The sequence below is a fragment of the Pelmatolapia mariae genome, linkage group LG18 (assembly GCF_036321145.2).
Source record: "Pelmatolapia mariae isolate MD_Pm_ZW linkage group LG18, Pm_UMD_F_2, whole genome shotgun sequence".
In the NCBI taxonomy this organism is placed as follows: Eukaryota; Metazoa; Chordata; class Actinopteri; order Cichliformes; family Cichlidae; genus Pelmatolapia; species Pelmatolapia mariae.
The window spans coordinates 5,319,922-5,342,127 of NC_086243.1; the positions used below are offsets into that span (position 1 = coordinate 5,319,922).

Sequence of the window (22,206 nt, forward strand, 5' to 3'; positions counted from 1 at the left end):
GTTTCAGTGCAAGTTGCGGGGATTATACCAGTCCTAGGAGGAAGCTGAAGAGCGAACACACATCTTGGCAATTATTATGAACTGCTACATACATTAGCTTTAATTGTCTTATTTAAAAATCAAGTCAACATGTTTATACCAAAAATAGTTCTAAAAAGTTTGGGGGGTTTTTCCCAAGGAAGTTTAGTTTCTCTTATAATGTTTGCATTAATAAAAACGAGCAACTGGGAAACTGGCTTGTTGCGCTTAGCTGCCATCTAGTGGTGAAACTATCGCATTAACACTTGTTGTTTTGTGTACCGCTAGCTGATGAGCCATGAAGTAAAACAAGCTGAATTTAATTTGAAACGCATGATGACGTCAAACTTAACAGGGCACTGAAATAAAAAGTCTTCCTAGAAATGTTTACATGTAGATAGCCGGCGGTCATCGCTGCTGCACGGACTGCTTAAACCCGGACTGCTGTGGAGCAGGGCTGCTTTAGCAGCCAGCCAAGATGGACACCGCTGAGGAAGGTAGCTAATGCCCAAACTTGATTACCTTAATTATTAGCGCTAAATGGTAAAGCCATTCATGCTGACTTTGCATGTTTTGCATGTGACCTAACTGGCCCTTAACTGTTGTTGGTAGCAACGTCCACGGCTCCGTTGTCTTAAACTTCGGCAAAGGTTCGCCAGAATTAAAGAAACCGCTAGCCAATTAGCGTTAGCCAGCCAGCCAGCTAGCTGGCATTAGCTTACACCCTATAAGCTGTCAGGTCTATGTGGAGCCAGAAATCCGAGAACGCATTACATGGGCACTGGATAGTGGTTACAACGTAGAAATTATAGAGGGAGTCCAATTAACAGTGAAGCCACACGCAAAATTATCTAGTTATGAGTTAACCTTTAATAAGTTGAGCCATTGAAACCGTTATGGGAGCGTACCGTACAGTATGACATAATAAGCTAGCGGTACGTTGGTAAGGTTGGCAGGTTAGCGCGTTTAGGCTACCATTTGACAAGGCTCATTCACAACTTTGCGAGTTCAGCTAAAGAGAAATTGTTATTATGACGAATGCTCTCGACATACTCCAAAAGCCTGCATTTTATAGTATATTTGGACTTCCAGACAACAAGCCCATTATATTTTCCCTGAGCGAGAATGAAATTGTTTTTAGCCACTAGCATATATCTAAAGGATATACCATAAATATATATAGCTAAGGGTGGTATCCTAACTGGTGTCATGCTCCTACTTCCTGGGCTAATTATAGTCAATTTATTTTTGTCATGCAGTGACACTGATAATCCAAGGATTTACAGTTTGCCCTAGTCTGACCTATACTGTTACAGTCACTGTAAATACGAATCCAATGCACCGGTTCAGTGCTGACACATGTACAATGTTAGCGTTTTGTAGAAAGGTATTAGTAGTTTTGTATTACGGCTCACATGTGTTTATTAGTGTGGCTCAGGATATGTTTAAAAAAAAAAAAAAAAAAAAAAAAGCACTGCCAGACTGTCATTAGCTATGCAGATTCTTATCACTGTGTGCCTTTTGTACAGCCGATATCTGCCGGGTATGTCGGTCAGAGGGGACCCAGGACAAGCCCCTTTACCACCCTTGTGTTTGCACCGGCAGCATCAAGTTCATCCATCAGGAATGGTATGCGAGTGAGCAAGATGTTCATGTACAAACTTAATTGTTTTCTCTTTTCTCTTGCTTTTCATGGCCGTATGTGCAGCTTGCAGGTGCTGCAGACATGCCTTTCTTTTTGGGTTTTGGTCACATGCAAGTGCACGTGGTTGTGCAGTCCACAGAAATTACTAGATGTGAATTTCCAATTAAAATTTGCAAAGAGTTGGATTTCTCTTGCAGACCTTCTCTTTTTTGGAGGGGGGGCAGTCGCACTGTGATGCTGCAAGATCTGCCTTTCATGTGGATGTTGCTTTGGCCATCTATTTAAAATAAATAAATAATAAATAAATAAATCTAGAGCTGCCTCTTTCAAAAGGGGTAATTTGCCCTGCCATACTGCAAAAGTTGTTCAGGAACGCTTTAAAAGTATGAAAAAAAGGTTTCAGTGTGTTGACTTGGTCTCAGAATTCCCCAGATCGCAATCCTACCAAGGTTAATGTAGGATTTGCTGGAAAAACAAATGTGATCCACAGAGGACCCACCTTGCTTAAGGACTTAAGGATGTGTGCTAACATCTTGTTCCTTGATACCACTGGACACGTTCAGAGACCACTGAGGAAGATTCTTGTGCAATTCTCTGTGAGACATGGGTAAATTCACTGTTTCGTTTTGTTTTCACAGCTTACTGCAGTGGCTGAAACACAGTAGAAAAGAATACTGTGAATTATGCAAACACAGGTTTGCATTTACACCAAGTAAGTTGTTTTCATTAAATCATTCGGTGTCTTAAGACTGCATTCATTTGTTGTTAGTGCCTTCAAATGCCCAATTATTGTCTGACAATTTATTTCTGTATTGCTCTTCTCATCAGTCTATTCTCCAGACATGCCGTCTCGCCTGCCTGTGCAGGACATCTTTGCAGGGCTGGTCACCAGTATTGGAACAGCCATCAGATACTGGTTCCACTACACACTGGTGGCCTTTGCCTGGCTAGGTGTGGTACCGCTCACAGCATGTAAGCCACATCTTGGAATTGCAACTAATGATTACTTTCATTATTTGTCAGTTTGTCAGTATATTTAAATAATAATTTTACTCTAAACATAAGAGGATTTAAAAAATGTATTAAGCTTTCCATCAGCTGAACACGTCCTAACACACTTCCCAGTGTTTACATATGAAACCGCATTATCAAATGTGAAACACAGATTTGGGGAAATTTTATGTTTTAAGTGGAGGTAAAACATTTGAATTGGTTAATTGACTGAACTTGCAACCAGTTTAGTATAGTTTAAAAAAAAAAAAAAAAAGATGCTTGAAAACAAATAGCCCCTTTGGGTCCAGAGAACTAATGTTTGACTAGCATAAATAAATCACATGTGCTGTAATTAGATGTTTTAGTTCAGCTCAGCATGAAATGTAACTCCATAAATGTACAAATTTGAAGCAGTTTGGTTTTAGTTGAGAAGTGATCGCCATGTTGGGTTTTTGTATGTTTTTTTACCGTCAGTTTTGCTTTTATTCTGTGTTCCCAACAGGTCGTATCTACAAGTGTTTATTTACCGGCTCCGTGAGCTCTCTCCTTACCCTGCCATTAGATATGCTTTCAACGTAAGTGTCTGCTTTTGGTTTTGTGCCTCCTCTCTCACAAAGTCAAGCTGCGTTTGTCCTGTCGTGTACTTTGTTTTCTTTATGGCTTGCACAGTGTTGCTGTTTAAATCGGTGCATCCCAACATTTTTATTTATTTTGTGTTCTTCTCATGTTCCTCACAGCCCTATCAGAAGAGTGCATGGCATGTTTCACATTTTGTCATTTGGATTAGTTGTGACCCAAATGTTGTTCATAAAACGTACTCTTTTCTTTTATTTCTCCTCTCTCTCAATCAAGCTGAACTACTGTCACTAGCAACTCTGAATAACCCAGAGATCATGGGAAACTATACATTTCTGCTCCAGAAAGACTGTTACTTCTGAGTTTATCTCAGACTCCTTCCCTCCCACTGCACCAGAACCAGCTGATTTACACTATTTCTTTTCCTCATTCATAAAGTCGCTCTTTAAATGCAGGCTGCAGACAGTCTGTTAGATTTCTTGTTGAAATGCATTCAAAGATTCAGTCGTTAAATGATGTCAACAACATTTTTAAGGTGCAGATTCTGAACCTCAATATATTTTCCACTAAATCAGTCTCAGTTGGTCTAAGCACCATCACAAGGCAAAATCCTATTTTGGCTTGTGATGACCTCTTCGTGGGCACTGACATTTTCTCTGCTTTGTAGGGTGCATGCTAATTAGCTCTGTTGTGTGGTGCAGTGCTGCTCTTTTCCTCTCTGTTCACAGTGCTGCATCTTTGCTTGTTTTCAAACTCATGTGTAATTTTCATCCTCCAAATGTGTCCATCTACATGTCCATGAACAGACAGCAAACATGGAACTGGTTTTGTCCAATGCAAACATGCTGCTCTGCAGTCCTCAACATCCCAACAACACAATATCTCGTCAGTGACGGTCAAATGCTTCTTTGTAATGGTTGCAAAATCTCATCAGTGGCAGAAATAGTGTTACTTAAATAATCTGAGTGTTTTTTGAAAAATGATGCTGTGTCTCTTTCTCACAGGCAAAACCTGCTTGCTGACTGCCTCCAAGGCTGTTTTGTGGTCACATGCACACTGTGTGCCTTCATCAGCCTGGTGTGGCTCAGAGAGCAGATTGTGCATGGAGGCGCTCCTCAGTGGTTAGAGCAAAATCAGCCCCCACTGGTTCCTAATCAGCCCAACGGCCCTGCACCAGCTAATCAGGTGAGTTTTATTTGTTTTAATTCATTTTTCCCTCCTCTTTAAATCGGAGCAAGAGTGGGGCTGATAAAGACTTCCTAAATTCTGTTAGCTTCCTGCTACAGTTTACCATTACTCTGACATGGTTGGCATAGCAACAGACTCATATCTGTAAAAGTTTGCCTCAGGTTTGCTAGTTAACTCTCCAAACAGTTTCTATTTAAAATCAGACATTTTATAATCTCTGACAGCAGCAGACTGATTTTGCCAGAGGTGTTGTGTTTTCGGGTTGTACATGTGTCCCATTCTAACACAGCAGCCCGTTAATGGTGTTCAAAGCTCCCTGTGAATATTTAATGTGATAACGATGGAGTGATGAATTACATTTTGCATCCCAAACATTAGTGGTCACATCTGGACAATGTGGATATAAACTCCAAAGTGACCCCAAGGCAGGAGTTTGATTAAAATACTCTTTCTGTTTTTCAAATACTGAGCTTACATAAGCACAAAATTACTTTATTAACTTTCAGCTGGTTTTATTAATGAACTGTCATGTCTTTCATTATATTCACAGGGTGTGGGCGGTAACGCTGCAGCCAATGCTCAGGATCCTGCAGATGCTGAAGCTGCCCAGAATCCTGCAGAGCTTGGTCCAGATGGGCTGGCGCCTGCTAATGCGCACGAAGCTGGCAACCATGATGAGGCAGAACTGGATGATGATGAAGATGATGATGATGATGATGAAGGGGAGGATGATGACGAGGAAGAAGAAGATGAGGGAGGGAGGGAGGAGGATGCTGCTGATGCCAATAATGGAGGACAAGGTAGGCGAGCATTTTTCGGAACGTTATTTTTAATGTGTTTGCTTTAAACACTCGCTGTTCTGCTGTGGCACCGTTACTATTTCTTGACAGATGAGTGGTTCTGGACATTTGTGGCTTTGAATCAGTAATGTTTGAAAAGCCTTCAGTAAGAAGCCCGACATGTACTAAGTCTTACAAAGTCCTTGGAAGGCCTTTGGGTTTTGGTTTGGGTTTTTTTGTTGTTTTTTGTAAGCTCTTATCTAAATAAATGGAGAGAGCCTCAGTATTGATTTTTGTGGTCACAGGGACACAAAAGCCGCAGGCTAGATCTAATAAAACCAGCTTTAGATATTTGTCTTTGCCCTAAAGCTTCAAAATGGGTTTGTTTTGTTTTTTCTCTGCAGGTTATACTTCTGATACAGATCCTCACAGCTTCAGTAACCACTAAATCCAGGGTGTCAGCACATTCAGCATCTCTGCACTGAATAAATGCAAAGCTAATTTGCATTAGATTTACAGTAAACTAGGAAAGTTTTTAAAAAATGTATTTGTTTACATGTTAACTACAATGGGGACTAGATGTGCCAACCTCTACTGTTCATGTGTGTCAGAGAAACAACATGATTTGCTGTTTCCTTTTTCAGCTGCATGTTTGCTCTTTGAGGACAAGTCAGCACTTTAACTACTTCTCCAGCTGAATTCTGTTCAGTATCCCGAGTGCCTCGTAACCACCTTTTTATCTTCATCATATTTTTAATACATGAAGTGTGTGGACTACCTTTACTACACATGATGATGCACACTGGAGGGGTTTCCAAAAGTGTCTGGGTATGACTTTAAAGATAAAGTCCAGCCCTTCAGTACTATGTACTTGTGTAATAAGGGAAGGAAGAGGGTTCACTGCTGCTGTTGTTTCTTAGTCTTTCTCTGGTCTGTGTTCTCCTTTGCAGAAGATTTGAACTGGAATGCACTGGAGTGGGACCGTGCAGCAGAGGAGCTGACCTGGGAGAGAGTAGGAATCTATTTTCCTTCTTCTCTTTTCTGCTCTGTAAAGCCATGTGACTGAAACTGCACCTGTTAAGGGCTGTTTTAGATCATTATTATTATTATTATTATTATTAGGATGAATTCATGTGTTGAATGGTCTCAAATGGTGACTCTAACGAGTACTTTGTTTATGTTCCAGATGCTGGGGCTGGATGGTTCCCTAGTTTTCTTGGTAATTCTAAATCTTTCTTTCATATTTACATTTCTGACACTATTTCACACACTGTTTAAAATGTTGTCTGCCAAAATTAGTCATTCAGTGTAGATTAATGATTGATTCATTGTTTGTTTTTCAAACCACTTTAAAGCCTTTAAAATCACTAAAAATAATACAGAATAATGCGTAGCCACCTGATCTTGTTGGAAAGTGTTGAGGATGATAGAGCTGACTTGATCTGTAGCAGTTGCTTTTAAAAGTTTGAAATAATAGTGTAACTGAATTTCAAAATGAACTTTTTCATAAAGTGAAAGCTGGAGTTCTGTTGTGTGTCCTCTATAGGAACATGTGTTTTGGGTGGTGTCTCTCAACACACTCTTCATTCTGGTCTTTGGTGAGTCCCAGTATGTTTGAGTAACTTGATGATGATGATGATATGAGGAGTACATTATGAGAGAGTCATGGGTTCTTTCTTTCATTCTTAACACTTCTAATACAGCCTCTGTATTTCCCTCTAGCATTTTGCCCATATCACATTGGTCACTTCTCAGTGGTTGGACTTGGTTTTGAAGACTATGTAAGTGCTGAGGACACACGTCTACACTTTGAACACTGTACTGTACTATGAGTTTGACCTACACTAATGGAATTTCTTGTGTTTGGTTGTAGATCAAAGCCTCACACTTTGACGGCCTTATCACCACCATACTGGGGTACATCCTCCTAGCTGGAGCCCTTATTGTCTGCCATGTATCCTTGACCTAATACAAGTATTTGAATCTTACACACTAAGAGTGTAGTTGATTTATCACTTGGTAATGTTTGCTACAAGGACAATTTGTCCAGTTTTTATTAAATATTTTTGCTATAAGTTCTTAACTTATCCACTTATTTAAATCATCATCAGATTATATTCATGTTATAGGACAATACATTTAACTTCTACATGTTATAGGGTAACTACAAATCCTGATGAACGTCGTATATTTTTGGATATATGCGACCTAAAATGGGGAGGGGGGGAGGGTATTATTTAGCTACAGTAGGACTTCTGTGAATATCTGGAGAGGTTTTTGGTCTTAAGGCCATCTTTTAAGCATGGTCCCAAAAAACCTTAAGAGAAACTATTGATCTTCTTTAGCTTGAAGGCATAACAGCTGTTTGTATCTCAGATGAGGCTTTGTTTCATAGTGCTGATTAAGAAGTGCAGGTTGTCAAACTTTCTGTGAGTCCTTAACTGCCCCTCTTTTAGGCCCTGGCTTCATTAGTGAAGTTCCAGAGGTCCAGACGCCTGCTGGGTGTCTGCTACATTGTTGTCAAGGTAAACTAGAGCGCTGCAGCACTCTGTGTTGGTTTTGGTTTTCTGTTTGTCTAAATAGCAAAGCTTTCAGCTGAAACAATAATTAGTGAAATTATGATTACATGTAAACAGAAGCTAAATTGCAAGTGTTTTCTATGTTGCAGGTGTCCCTGCTGGTTGCCATGGAGATAGGCTTGTTCCCACTTATTTGCGGCTGGTGGCTCGACATTTGTTCACTGGTAAGACAAACATGCAGAGTTAGCTCAGCTCATCCTGTTGATACAGCCGCATGCTGGCTTTTAATGACTAGCCAAACACACTGATTGCACTCACAATGACGGCATGTGCAGCAACTTGATCAAGAAGGAAAAACAATGTTAAATTGTGAAATGCTACAATTCCTAAAAACTGCTTTATAGCTGGTCACATTTTAAACACCTTTGTCTTTATCTATTGCAGGAGATGTTTGATGCCACTCTGAAGGACAGGGAACAGAGCTTTGACTCTGCTCCTGGCACCACCATGTTCCTCCACTGGCTGGTCGGTATGGTCTACGTCTTCTACTTTGCCTCCTTCATCCTTTTGCTCAGAGAGGCAAGTGGGCTGTTACAGACAGTGACGTGGAAAACTCTCAAACAATGTTTTCTGAAAAAATTAGAGATTTCCCTCATGCTGTGTGCAGGTGCTCCGGCCAGGTGTGCTGTGGTTCTTAAGGAACCTGAACGATCCAGACTTTAACCCAGTCCAAGAGATGATCCACCTGCCCATCTATAGACACCTGCGGAGGTTCATACTCTCTGTGGTCAGTCAAACATTCTCCAGTTTACGTTTAACCTGAAGCGTGACTGAACACCAACCGGTCGCAGCAGATGGCCCCGCCCCTCCCTGAGCCTGGTTCTGCTGGAGGTTTCTTCCTGTTAAAAGGGAGTTTTTCCTTCCCACTGTCGCCAAAGTGCTTGCTCATTGGGGGTCATACGTTTGTTGGGTGTTTCTCTGTATGTATTATTGTAGGGTCTGCTTTATAATATAAAGCGCCTTGAGGCGACTATTGTTGTGATTTGGCGCTATTTAAATTGAATTGAACAACAATCAGATTTACATTTAGTCTCTGGAAAAAAAGAAGAAATGTGTATGAGTGTATATACAACCATAGGGAAGGCTAGATAAATATTTGCTGTAGGGAAATGAAAACAAAGTGCTTTGTGCATTTTTAAGTTTTTGAGATTTCTGCCTCCTTGTCATCTTAATACAGTGAAGTTGAGTGGACTCTTGTTTGTTGGACAAGATGTTCTTTTGCTTTTAACTTCACCCCTCTCAACACACAGATTACATGGAAAAATAACCAACATCAGAGGTGTTATTTTTAACTCCTGTCTATTCTGTCAGTTGACGTTGTACTTATCAGAAGCAAGTCTCTCTCTCCATCTGTTTTTGAATATTCACTCTTCTTTACTGCCACAGCTCCAATGCACACACAGTTACATTCAGTTCAGCTCTTTAGATCAATTTCAGACTAATTCATTCAAGTTAGCAGATTGTTTCTTTTCTCAGTGCTTTGAGCAAATTAAATTTGGATTTATTTCCGTTGCATTTATGGAAATATTCTATTGATCTGCATAAATAAACCAGCCATTCTGCATTCTCAAAGTTTTCAAACCTTTCAGGGTTTAGGAAGCGTGGCAATTTAAAAAAAATTACAATACAAGGTTGATTATTTCCACTATTTCACAAAAAGGTTTATCCCAGAAAAGCATAACTAATGCAGCGATGAAGCTGTGGCATACTTCTTGGCTTTACCTCAAAGAGGATAATCTTTTTACTGAGATGACACAGACCGGGCATTGCTTACTACAGCATCATATTAATTCTAATGCCACTTTTAATGAATGTGTATAGGCACATACACCTGGTTATGACACACAACATGACTTCATTTATAGAGAGCTGCTCTTCTTTTACTGTTAACACACATCAACTGGTTAAAATATTAGGAAAGTGTGTGGCGTTGCAGGCATTTGTTATCGGAGCACATTTTGTAAGCTGCTAATGTCGTGTAAACATGTCAGGCAGTGTTGTACACAGTAGTCCTGACATTTCTCTCTGTTGGAATGGTACAAATTAGTAAGAGACTCACAGGAACTGAGATTCAGAGTTTGACATTATTTTTGAGTTTAAAGTGTAGTCGGTTGAATGCCTGACTTTTAAATCTGTTTACTGTATCCATTCATCTCAACACTCCTAATGTTTGGTTGAACTGACCCTGCAATCAAACTGTCATAAGATGTTTTCTCATAAGACATTTGTGCACACTTGAATGCACTTCTTTCTTTTTTTCGTTAAATGATCCATCTTCCATTCTGAAATTTGATGATTTAACGGTGTTGTTGACTTACAAACACCAGCAAAATGATATGTAAATCTGTGTGTGTGCACATTTTCAGGTGGTGTTTGGCTCCATTGTTCTCCTGATGCTTTGGCTTCCTATAAGAATCATCAAGCTGTTCTTCCCAAACTTTCTTCCCTACAACGTCATGCTTTATAGGTACACAGAGTAAACATTTGAAATTCTGAAAACTATTGAACTAAACACAGTGCAAAACTGCAGAGTTTACCTGTGTTTGTTTGGGGGGTTTTTTTTTGGGGGGGGGGGGGGGGGGGTTGTTTTTTTTTTTTTTGTTGTTGTTTTTTTTCTAAGTCACTGTAAAAATACCCCTGGGTGCTACTTGCAGTCAACCATGCTCTCTTCTGCATACCAAATATTCTAACAGCTAAATGTTGGATAAAATTTTATTACAATAACGCTTTTGATCTGATAAATGTCATCATTTAAAATGTACTGTGATCTAAATGAGTCTAATCATAATGGATACAATAATCATGAGTCAGTCTGAATTGAGGAGCAGTGTCTTAGTTTTCATGTTATGTTGGACGTCTGTGATGAAAACTGTAGAGTTTAGTTTTAACTGTGGTTCCTACTTTGATTAACTATATTAAAGAAACTGTATAATCCAGTTACATTTTCAAGAACATGATTTAGGATCTAGCGCTTGACATAATTTAAAATACACTATCTTTGTCTTTAAAGCACTTAAAATGTGGAAATGGGGAAATCTGTAGAAAATGAACTGCTCATAGGTCGTGATGTGTACATTGTGAAGTGAAATGAGTTTGGTTTGCGTTCTTCCTCTGCAGTGACGCCCCGGTCAGCGAGCTGTCGTTGGAGCTGCTGCTGCTTCAGGTGGTTCTGCCAGCACTGTTGGAGCAGGGCCACACTCGCCAGTGGCTCAAGCGCCTCATCCACGCCTGGACATTCACAGCTGGATATGTGCTGTAGGCTGGAGATGCACACACTCGCACACACTGTCAATTTAAATCTGAAGCATTTAAGCACCAATTTGACTTTTTATGATGACCTTCGGCTGTGGTAATTTGGAGAAATGAAACAAAGAGACCACTGTGTGTGTTAGTTTTTGTCTTCAGTCTCATACACAGTAATAAAAGACTGCATTTGCTCAAATGGCTCTCCCACAGTGATCTTCACTCCTACCTGCTGGGAGACCATGAAGAAGATGACAACCAACAAAATAACCATCCCGGTCGCGTTAACAACAACCGGATCCCGGGCCTCGGGGAAGGGCTTCACGCTGCCCATCAGGCCATTCTGCAGCAGGGTGGCCCCGTTGGTTTCCAGCCGTACCACCGGCCCATCAACTTCCCCCTAAAGGTGGGTGCTCATCGCAAGAGTCCTGTCACTTTTGAAGCCTCTGCTCATATTGAATGTTAACTGTTTGTGTTTCCTCTTGTTCAGATCATTCTGTTGGTTGTCTTCATGTGTGTCACACTGTTATTAGCAAGTCTGATCTGCCTCACACTGCCAGGTAAGACACAAGCAGGCAAATTATCTCGTGTACATGATCTCTCCTGGCCCTAGTTTTCTGCTAGTCATTTTTTCCACCTTCTCCTCCTCCTCTCTCAGTGTTTGTGGGTCGTTGGCTGATGTCCTTCTGGATGGGCAGCGCCATGGTTCATGAGCTGTACACAGCAGCCAGCGGTCTATACGTCTGCTGGCTGTCCATTCGAGCTGCCACGGTGTTGCTGTCTTGGATGCCACAGGGACGGACGGTCATCATGCTCAAAGTCCACGAGTGGACGCTCATGGTAATGTGGATTTCCATCCAGCCGACTGCAAATATATCATTTCTCAGCTGTTCTGTGGCAAGTTGTATTCTGATTTATGGATTGGGTGTGATGTCCTGATGGGAACAGATCCTTAAGACGGTGGTGGTAGCCCTGCTGTTAGCTGCAGTAATTCCTCTGCTGTTGGGTCTGCTGTTTGAGCTGGTCATTGTTGCTCCTCTCAGAGTGCCACTAGACCAGACGCCTCTCTTCTACCCCTGGCAGGTAGGAACACTTACCTAAGAAAATGTGAATTAACTTCTAAATGGTGAACTAAATTGTTACTTCTTGGATTTAGTCACTGCATTATTTTTATTCTTCTCAACCATTTTATTTTCTTGTTAATGCTGCATGTGATGTTAAATGAATTGATCTAATCACTTCAACAAATCAACACCTTGTGTCCGTTTTGAGGATGCTGGCATGTCAACATTAGAAGCATTCACACGATGACATTCTGCGATGGTGTCTTTGTGTCCTGGTTATGTACTGACTGCTTCTCTTTGTGTGACAGGACTGGGCGTTGGGTGTGCTTCATGCTAAAATCATCGCTGCTATAACACTGATGGGCCCTCAATGGTGGCTTAAAACCGTTATTGAGCAGGTCAGTCTTGCATTCTTCAAAGTTGCAGTCAAAATAACAAATAAACACTTAAACAATGCAAATGAGAAATGTGCAAAAAATGTCAGTATCATCAAACTGATAAAATCCTGTTTTTCCCACACTGGAATGAAGGAACTAATCTCCCTCTGTCTCTCCTTCCTTCCTGCAGGTGTATGCTAACGGTATCAGAAATATTGACCTCCATTTCATTGTGCGTAGGCTGGCTGCCCCAGTCATCTGTGTGCTGCTGCTGTGTCTCTGTTTGCCCTACACAGTCTCTAAAGGTGTTACACCACTGTTAGGTATGTCTCTCAGGGATGTATGGATATTCTTGTACACAACAAAGATCACTTTTTAGTGGTTAGAGGACTGATTTCTGGTGTATTCATGTTTCTGGTCAAGTTTTCCTTCTGTAATTGGAGTCGGAGATGGCCTAATGAAAAAATAATACCCCCTCATCTAAGATTTTAATATCAACTGTGTTGGGAGACTGCAAGATGGTGTGTGTGTGTGTGTGGTGAGAATCTACTACACAAACGTGTTCAAAGGAAGTGGTTCGTGATGAATAAAGTGTGTCACCTCATTCGTTGAGAATGAGGTGACACAGGAAAAGGCTTATAGTGAGTTATATGTCAAGCTGGACACTAAGGAAAGAGAACAGTACTTGCATCGACTGGCTAGTCAGAGGGAGCAAGCTAGATCAATCAAGCAGCAGGTCAGGATAATTCGGGATGCAGATGGAAAGAGTACAGGGAGAGGGAGCCCAAAACCACTGGAGGGGTTTCTTTTAAAAAACAAAAACAGATTAACACAATCTTGGAGAGTGAGAGGAACCCTGAAGAATGGAGAAGTGTACTTGTCCTGATTTTTTTTTTTTTTTTTTTTTTTTTTTTTTTTTTGTTTTGTTTTGTTTTGTTTTGTTTTTCAAGAACAAGGCTGATGTGCACAGCTGTAGTAACTAAAGAGGAATCAAGTTGATGAGCCACACCGTGAGGCTGTGGGAAAGAGATGCTGAAGCTGGGTTAAGAAGCAGGAGTATGGCTTCATGCTGAGAAAGAGCATTACAGGTGTGCTGTTTGCTTTGAAGGCGCTGCTGGAGAAGTACAGAGAAGGTCAGAAGTTACACTGTGTCTTTGTGTATCCGGAGAAAGCATATGATAAGGTGCCAAGAGAGGAACTGTGGGACTGCATGAGGGTGGTGCAGTACATGAGGACAGCAATTCAGTGGTAAAGTAGGAGTTAGAGATGGATTTGAGGGACTATGTTTGTGATCTGTACTGAGAGTAGGGAACAGGTGGAGGGAGAGAGGTGCAAAATGCATAGAAGGTGAAAATGTGAAGGTAGAAGATTTCAGAATAACTGAAGTCAATACAAAGCAGTGGAAGGTGCAGAAGACTGCAGGCAGGGTGGAGAGGGTGCAGACGAATGTGAGGGGTGATTTGTGACAGAAGGATGGCAGCAAGAGTGAAAGGGAGTGGTGTAGCCCCTCAGTTCATCCTCTAGTCTAAATGAGCCCTTCTAACTCTTTCTTTAAGGCCTCTCCCTTTAACACAACTTTTGTTGATACTGATAATTTAGAGCAGACTGAGACTCTGCAACTTTGGTTTTGTTTAACAATCCTGTGTGTGTGTGTGTGTGTGTGTGTGTGTGTGTGTGTGTGTGTGTGTGTGTGGGTTCGTACTATCCTGGTGGGGACCAAAATCTGACTTTTACTATCCTGGTGGGGACTTTCTGCACCGTGGGGACCAAAATCCAGGTCCCCTCGGGGTTGAAAGCAATTTTCACACTCAAAATGCGGTTTTACTGTCAGGGTTACAATTAGGTTATGGTTAGGTTTAGGGTAAGGGTTAGGGTTAGGCATTCATTTTTAATGGTTAGGGTAAGGGGCTAGGGAAAGCATTATGTCAATGGGATGTCCCCACGAGGATAGCAAACCAGACGTGTGTGTGTTGGGGGTTAGAGAATGAAAATGAATCTTGTTGGTTGTTGATTAAATTAGAAACTGATCAAAATTCAGGCACAGAGGCCAGGGTACTGGCAGAGCCTCACTAATTTAAACAGGGTGCATTTAAAATCTGCTTTTTATGCAAAGCCTATTAAAGGTAGCTGTGGTTTAAACAGGGATTTCTGATGTTCACACAGACAACACATGCATTTAAACAACCTGTCAATTAAGAATTCCCAGCCCTCTCCTGGGAATAAACTGTTAGCTGTTCTCTAAGCAGCTGATTGGTTTAGTCTTTCCTCAACGTTTACTCTTTCTTACAAATGTGCTCTCTGGCACTTACCTGCGCTCACCCTCTCTGTTATAGCCCATCAGTTCCTGAAGACGACCCAAACAGAGCAGCTCCTGTTTCACTGCTTGTTCTCTCTCTCTGTATGTAGGAGTACAGCCAGAGATGCAGACACTTGTGGAGAGGAGAATCTATCCGTTCCTGCTGATGGTCTTCATCCTGTTGGCCATCCTGTCGTTTCAGATACGACAGTTCAAACGCCTCTACGAACACATCAAAAATGACAAGTGAGTAGTGGTGATACTATTTTTTACACGGGGGGGCTCGGTGTTCTAGTAGGATTCAGAGAAATTCCAGTAGCGAAACCTTGGTGTGGAAACACGATTTCATTCAAGTTTGTCAAACATTGACAGGAAAAAGGTTTGGTTAGGGTCATGTTTAAATTCATTGATGTATGTTCACGCACTAAAAAGCTGATCAGTAATTCTGAAGGAGAGAGGAGGGAGGTGTGAGCGACACTGAGAAGTTTATTTTCCAAGAAGACAACTTTTAAGGCCTCAGTCACATTGGCTTGGAGACTGGTTACCACTGGTAACCATAGCAACCACTGTTTGCTACAGAAAAATGAACATTGGCAAGTGGTCGAGGGACGTTGCTTGCTGTCGTTAGATGAAATCGGTCTCAAAGACGTACACAGGACTGCACATAAAACCTCCCTGCGATGGCTTTTGTTGTGAGCAGATTTCTGCTGTTCTGCATGCCACCTGTCTGCAAACAATCTTACACGAACCACAAATGGAGGCCGTCGGTCTTCAGGTCAAACCTTTTACTTTAAAGTCGCCATGAAAAAATATTTTTATAGTGGTTCATTTTTTTTATTTTGCCTAAAATATTTCAACATAAAATTAAACAGTGTAAAATGTCTGCACGACTTCCAGGGCTGTCCCTACTAGCGTGTTAGTGCAGTTGTAGCTCTGCAGTGGGAATACGAGGAAAGATCTTAGCTTATTTGTTAGCTTTGCAAACAATTTAAAGGGCAGCATGGAAGGGCACACCACTGACTAGCTAACTGTTCCCATCCCTCCTGCAGGTACCTGGTTGGACAGCGACTGGTGAACTATGAACGTAAGGCGGGCAGGAGCGTGTCCTCCTACAGCACCTCCTCATAGACTGAACCGTGCTGTGGGATCAGTGGAGCACACTCACACTAGCCCACCACCAGTAGCCACCATCAACGTATTGCGGTGAAACCTCTTTTGTTTTCTTCCTGCTCGGCTGTCTGCTTCAAACGCAGCCTGTAAACAGTGCAGCCGAGTCCTTTAATTCGGCCCCACACACCGCAGTCGCAGGGACAGGTTAGAGAGGGAAGGCAGACGGATCCTGATCACCAAACCTGCAGAAGCTGTCAGCGTGACTGAAACTCGTCAACTGTCCATCCTGGTAAACGTTCATGTCCAACGCAGCTGAAGTTTTCATTTGTATTTCACTTGTTTTTAAAAGGCTTTGTGTTGAAGTCAGATTTTTTTACCTCAGACTGTGCTTCCCTTTGAGTGAATGTTGTAAAATAGTGTCTGGGTCACACTTTGTTTAGACCTGTGCATAACCACAACAAGAATGCCTCTCTGTTCCTGTGTGCATCAACAAGTTTTCCTCACCTCCCTTTATCAGAATGAAGTAGTCAGTGATGAGGAGAGACATGAATGACGTAGCAATGTGATTGTAATTTTTTTTTTTTTTTTTTTTTAGTGGTTTTTATTAGATGTGTGCGTTCATAGATTTTTAGTCTTGTGTATTTCTTGAGTGAGCTGGTAGATGACCCTTTGAGAATTAGAAAAAATGAAAATTGCATTTCTTTATGGCCACACTCGCCAAGGACGGGCTCCTTTTCTTTTTTTCTTCTTTTTTTTTTTTTTTCTTTTTTGAGGCATGGGCCTGTAAGTTCGGACATCAGTCTGATTTTTAAAATGAAGCAAATTCACCTTCTACAAAGGAGAGGGTCTAAACCTGAGAATAGAAAAAGTCACAGCACAGAACAAATGAGTTTTCAGCTCTCTCCATTAAATTTTAAATGTTTTTCACACCCAAACGGCGGGGGAGCACAGCAGGTGGTTGAGCTCATTTCTGCAAATGCCTCCATCGATGAGCAGAGGATGACATGCGGGCAAACTGTTTACACTATGGCTGCCACCGGCTGCTTTGCAAGTGACGTGACTGCATTTCTTTATGCTAAATCCCTGGACTGGGCTTTTTTACATTTACACACCCTGCAGCCTGATTGGAGGAAAAGGTTTCAGCAGAGAAAGTGGGACATAACTGGAGGCAAAATGTTCTTCCCAGCTTAATGTGGACTGGCTGTTGTGTTTTTGTTTGTTTGTTTGTTTTTAGTACACCACTCTTAGAGGGACTTAGAGATGACAGAGCTGGCAGTGCTGCTAATCAGCTACTCACACTAACCTGAAAATCAGCTGTATAAAATAAGAAACATGACTAATGAACTGAACTGGAAAACTCGAGCACCCCTCACACAGAGCCAGCTTGTGTCGGTGCTTTATTTACTTCCTGATTTACTTGCTCTGATTAATCATGTAATTGCTGTGACTTGCTAAGCTCAGTCAGGCCAAGACGTAGCACATCTAATCAATTTAGTTACCAAGTAACACCCTAATGCTGGCTTCACATTAAACTTTTGTCTATATTTGTAGGGTAGATGGAGATGGGCTCGTTGCGATGTCTGATGTGTTTCGTGTCTCCACTGACAGACAGGTGCAGCTTGCCCAACGGACCTGCAAAGCAGAAATTGCTGAATGGTGTATCCATAGATTCTTAGTTTTTTTTTGCCCATCACTGCAGCGTCCCTACAATTGTGCTCCATGCTCCTGTTGGTTAGTGTACCGCGGAGTGAGACAATTGGTTAAAGACAGTGTCGTCTGTTTATGGAAAAACTCTTCACAGCACAACTGAGGGTGTAGGGTACCACATCTTTTAGGTTACTGAGACGAGCTTTGACGGAGCTGAGAGTTTTCTGCATCCCTGATTTTAAAGGAGTTAACCTACAAAGTAGTTTTTAGCTTAGCTGTTACTAAATATTATTAGGACTTCCAGGTGTTACTGTTGCATAGCTAACATTAGGTAGAGCAGTTTGTGGTGAAGTAAAAGAGGGGTTTTTTTTTGGGGGGGGTTCCGGGAACATGATAAATATGCTAGCTTCTCTGGCAGAAGAGGAGAGAACAAATGAGCTGAAACTGACCCGCATTCACGTCTTCACCTGCTCACAGGTCCTTCAGGTGATTTCAGAGGGTGAATGGTTTATTCTCTGCATTCTCATGTAAGAAATTCACTGTTAATTGAAAATAAGCCTTGAATAGCAGGAAGCTGGAAGAAGGTGGCTCGTCCTTGATTATGTAACACTAACATTCACCTCTGGTTGTTCTTGTGTCCTGCATACTTAGCATAGGCATGCATGAAATGAGCAGACTGTATCTGTAAACCAGCATAAGTACTGCAAAGAAACTGTCTTAAATAGAAATGAGAAGTTTGAATGACACCTGCATGATGCTGATTTTTGTATCTGTGAAACTAGTTTGCAATTTTACAATTTTAAGGAATAGTTGAACATTCTTTGATGGGCTGGTTTCATGAGAACATTGATACCACAGTAAAGTCAGAGAGTAGTAAGACTGCTAGCTTTAAGTCAAATGGCAACAGACGCCACCCACTGCACCTGTAGTTAATGACTGATTAATAAATTAATTGTACAATTTTTCAGTTTCACAAACTGGAACAAGTCACAAAAATGACCCTTTTATGAAAAAGCCAACCTGTTCCATGTAATCTCCTTGTATTTTCTTAAGATCACTATACGTGTTGACTGAGTGCAGTGACGTCTGAAGACTGTAGGAGGTATTCTCATGTAACATGTGGCCTAAATGTGAAGAATCGTTTCCCCAGAGTCACATTTCACTTTCTACAAATAGCTATACTCACTGTGCATGTGGAAAAGTCATTGTCTGAGATTTGTCCTCCCACTGTCTTACTTGTGTGACAACATTGTTTGCTATGCTGCCCAGCGTTTCTCCTTTCACATGACAGAGTTGTGATGTGTCGTATGTGTAGATCCAGTCCGGAACGAAAGCAGACAATTGGGTTTTAGAAAAGATTTATTTTCACTGAGTGAAACGAGCTCCGGCTATTTTCTGAATCATTTTTGTTACTAATGAGAACATAAAACGAATTCTGATGTTTAAAATCTCAAAAGAATCATTTTTACCGTTTTAAGCGACTTGATTTGCTAACTACTTATTTTTTATGCAAATGTTTTAATGTTTTGCACCTTGTACCACACTTTACAGTCATTTCAGAATCCACTGTAACACAGTCATGCTAGCTCCATTTATTTTAGCCCCAATGAGACTGAAATGTGTCTGTATCTAACTGACTGTATACAGTGGCTTTTACTTAAATCATAGGTTTTCCCCAACACACTGAATTATTAGTGTAATGAGTACAAACTGCTTTTCTATCGATTGTGAATGACATTAACTTTAGTGCTACTTTAGCTGTAGTGCTACTGCTGTGTGGAGTGCTCAACTTATATAAATATATGATGCTATAAAGTGACCTTTTTAGTCTTTCAACTGAGCTGGACACTTTGAATTTTAGTGTTGAATTTTTAGAAGAAATTATTTCTATTTTTATATGTGGAAAAAGGCAGTGGCATGTACTGTAACATAAAGGTATATACTTAAAGCTCTGATTGTTGGTTCAGTCATATGAAACATAATAAATGCTTGAAAAGATTCCTCAAGACTGCTGTTTCTTCAAGTTGTGACCAATGTCTCCTTTAAACAAATGTTTAGTCTGGGATCCAAACTACATGTGAAGTCCTCAAAGACACTTAACCTCTTTTTCCAATAGGTGTTAAACTTGTCGCACTGCCAACAGGCCAAGACAGGCCGGGATGTGTTTGAGTTCTAGAGATCACAGGGGTCAAGGTGTGAATGGCAGTTAAAAGCCGAGTAACCCTTCTAGATGTGAGGTGAAATATGTTTGAGAACCTAAAAGAAGTCCAGCTATGGACTGCCGTGATCTGGAGTAATGAGGACCTACCAGTACATCTTAATACACATGTAGATATTTGAAGTGGGCAGATTGGAGAGATACTGATACGATTGATATTTGGACCAAAGGTTGATTCTGTTCATCTGGACGTAGCATTTTCAGTGGGAGAAACGTTTCGTCACTCATCCAAGTGACTTCTTCAGTCTTAGCTGACTGCAGGTTTCCCCAGTCTTATAAACGGTACATTTGCATAATGACTGAAACCAGCCCAGTGCAGGAACAATGGGCTGGGAGGTAAGTTCCTTCATCATGATTATGCAAATTCTCATGACCATTGATCAACAACCACTGATCAATGGCCATGAGTACCATTCACAGAGAGTTGGGGATTGGCTGCAATCACAGCATTGTAAGATGGTGACAGATGTACCCTTAGGCCCAAATTGTATCAGTACCAACACTGATATTTGATTTCATTTGTATCAGATCGATATTGAAATTTGAAGAATCACATATGGGCACACTATCCTTAGCATCATCCTGTCATACCAACCCTCTTCCTGCCCTCCTTCATATTTACTGTATAAATACTAGTTTGTTTTTTGTTTTTCCTTTTCCTCCCGTGTGGCCAATCCATATTTAACTCCTATTGTCCGACTATCTGCTTTCCACTATCCCTCCTCGGGTGTCCAGATTATCTCAGACTTGCCTCTTCAACCTGTGCTGTCCTTCATAAATGGAGAGAAAGAGATCCCACAAGGGCAATTATTGGTTTTACAGCAGTAGCATAAACGGTTTTAAGTGCCAAAGCCAAATGTGAGAGCCTGTGTGAGACACCACACAGTCTAAAGTCTGTGTTATTAAACTTTAACATTTTGTATTTTTTTTTTAAACTTCAGATTAAAAACAAAGACTGAGGTTTTGCAAATTGCATTTTTAAATAATATCCGTCTATTTTCGTCCACTTCTCAGGGTCGCTGGAGTGTATCCCAGCTACCATAGGGTGAGAGGCTGGATACACCTTGGACAGATCGCCAACCAAACACAGGGCTTACACAGAGAGAAAGACACCCATTCACACTCACAGCCAATTTAGATTTACCATTGAACTTAACCCACTAACTGCATGTCTTTAAACACTGGGAGGAAGACAGAGCACCAGAGAGAACTCGTGCAAATCCAGGGTGAACAAGCAAACTCCACACAGAACGGCCAGGCCATGTGGTGGAGTCGAAGGTATAATACAGAAATATGTGTGGAATCTGATACCTAACAGGTGTCTTCACCCGTCGCAGACAGAAGAGTTACTGTACAGTTTCTTGGAGAACAGTAGGAATGATTTCCTGAAGGGTTCTTTATGGCAGTGAGCTGTGCTGCCTCAGCAGTGTCGAGTGGGAGAGATGGGTTGTCCATGATGGAGAGCGGTTTGTTCAGTGACCTCCTGTCCCTCAAAGACTCAAACGCATCCAAATTCTGACCAATGATGGTTTCAGCCTTGTGAAACAGGAGACAGCTGAAGTGCTGTCACTGATCCCGAGGAGCTTCTCATTTAGCAAAAGTGATTGGATGGTGTTAAAGGCACTGGAAAAAACAATTTCATTTAGATTTTTTTAGTGCCAACTCACAACAGTCACCTCAAAGCACTTTAAATTGCAATTTAAAGAGCCTTACAAATATCCAGAGACAAACCCCAACAATCAGATGAGACTTGGTGACAGTGGGAAGGAAAAACCTTTAACAGTTAGAAACTTCTGGCAGAACCAGGCCCCACAATCACCTCCTCACTCCTGCTTTTCCTTCTCTCGTGTTGCCTCCAAACACACCTTCACCTCCCCTCTTCCTTTGTCTTTGGCCAACAGTTTCCAACGGCACCCTAGTGATGATCGTTAACCCGAGCCCCAACCGATCTGGTATGGAAATCTCATTCTTCTTCATCCGCATGTTTGGTTTGGCAAAGATTTTATGCCAGATGCCCTCCCTAACACAACCCTCCCCATTTATCTGGGCACTAGGAGTATACAGGCTTGTGGCCTCCCATATGGTAATGTTATGTTAGAATTCATATTCATGTTTTGGAAGTACGAAGACTCATTGCTGAAGAAACCCTTGTTCCAATCAGAGGGATGGCTAAGTCATGTTATATGAGTTTTTTAAATAAGTACCCTGCATGTTTCATGTTGCTACTTTGTGGAAACATGCAGGTGTTCTAAATATTTATTCACATAAATTTATTTCATAATTAAAACTACATCAATCATATATGTGAGTGTCAGCGGTTCAGAGCAGTCTAATTCCAAACTGGAATGATGTCTAAGGAAAAAAACAGCTACAAAATAGGATATGGGGTTATTTCTGCCAAATCCAATTACCTTTGTGCTAATGCACAGTCTTAACAGGTAGCCCAAATACAGATTAGGAGCATATGCAGCGG

At 41.2% G+C, this 22,206-nt stretch overlaps 1 protein-coding gene across 1 annotated transcript; it reads left to right on the forward strand.

Moving 5' to 3' along the window:
• Positions 1-270: 270 nt before the first annotated feature.
• On the forward strand, positions 271-19,513 carry LOC134616252 (E3 ubiquitin-protein ligase MARCHF6-like). Its single transcript, XM_063460980.1, has 26 exons — positions 271-515; positions 1,548-1,647; positions 2,302-2,375; positions 2,492-2,635; positions 3,159-3,231; positions 4,237-4,417; positions 4,971-5,220; positions 6,150-6,211; positions 6,386-6,418; positions 6,746-6,797; positions 6,922-6,980; positions 7,073-7,153; positions 7,656-7,724; positions 7,868-7,942; positions 8,163-8,297; positions 8,386-8,505; positions 10,145-10,245; positions 10,896-11,033; positions 11,235-11,427; positions 11,512-11,581; positions 11,680-11,861; positions 11,970-12,104; positions 12,394-12,483; positions 12,653-12,785; positions 14,869-15,004; positions 15,808-19,513. Exons 1-26 carry the CDS (start codon positions 497-499, stop codon positions 15,884-15,886), a joined length of 2,784 nt encoding a protein of 927 aa, XP_063317050.1. The 5' UTR covers positions 271-496; the 3' UTR covers positions 15,887-19,513.
• Positions 19,514-22,206: the final 2,693 nt, after the last annotated feature.

Coding starts and splice junctions, on each gene's coding strand:
- LOC134616252 (XM_063460980.1), top strand. Junction 2,636..3,158: donor TGTGGTACCGCTCACAGCAT/GTAAGCCACATC, acceptor TGTTCCCAACAG/GTCGTATCTACAAGTGTTTA. Junction 4,418..4,970: donor GCCCTGCACCAGCTAATCAG/GTGAGTTTTATT, acceptor TTATATTCACAG/GGTGTGGGCGGTAACGCTGC.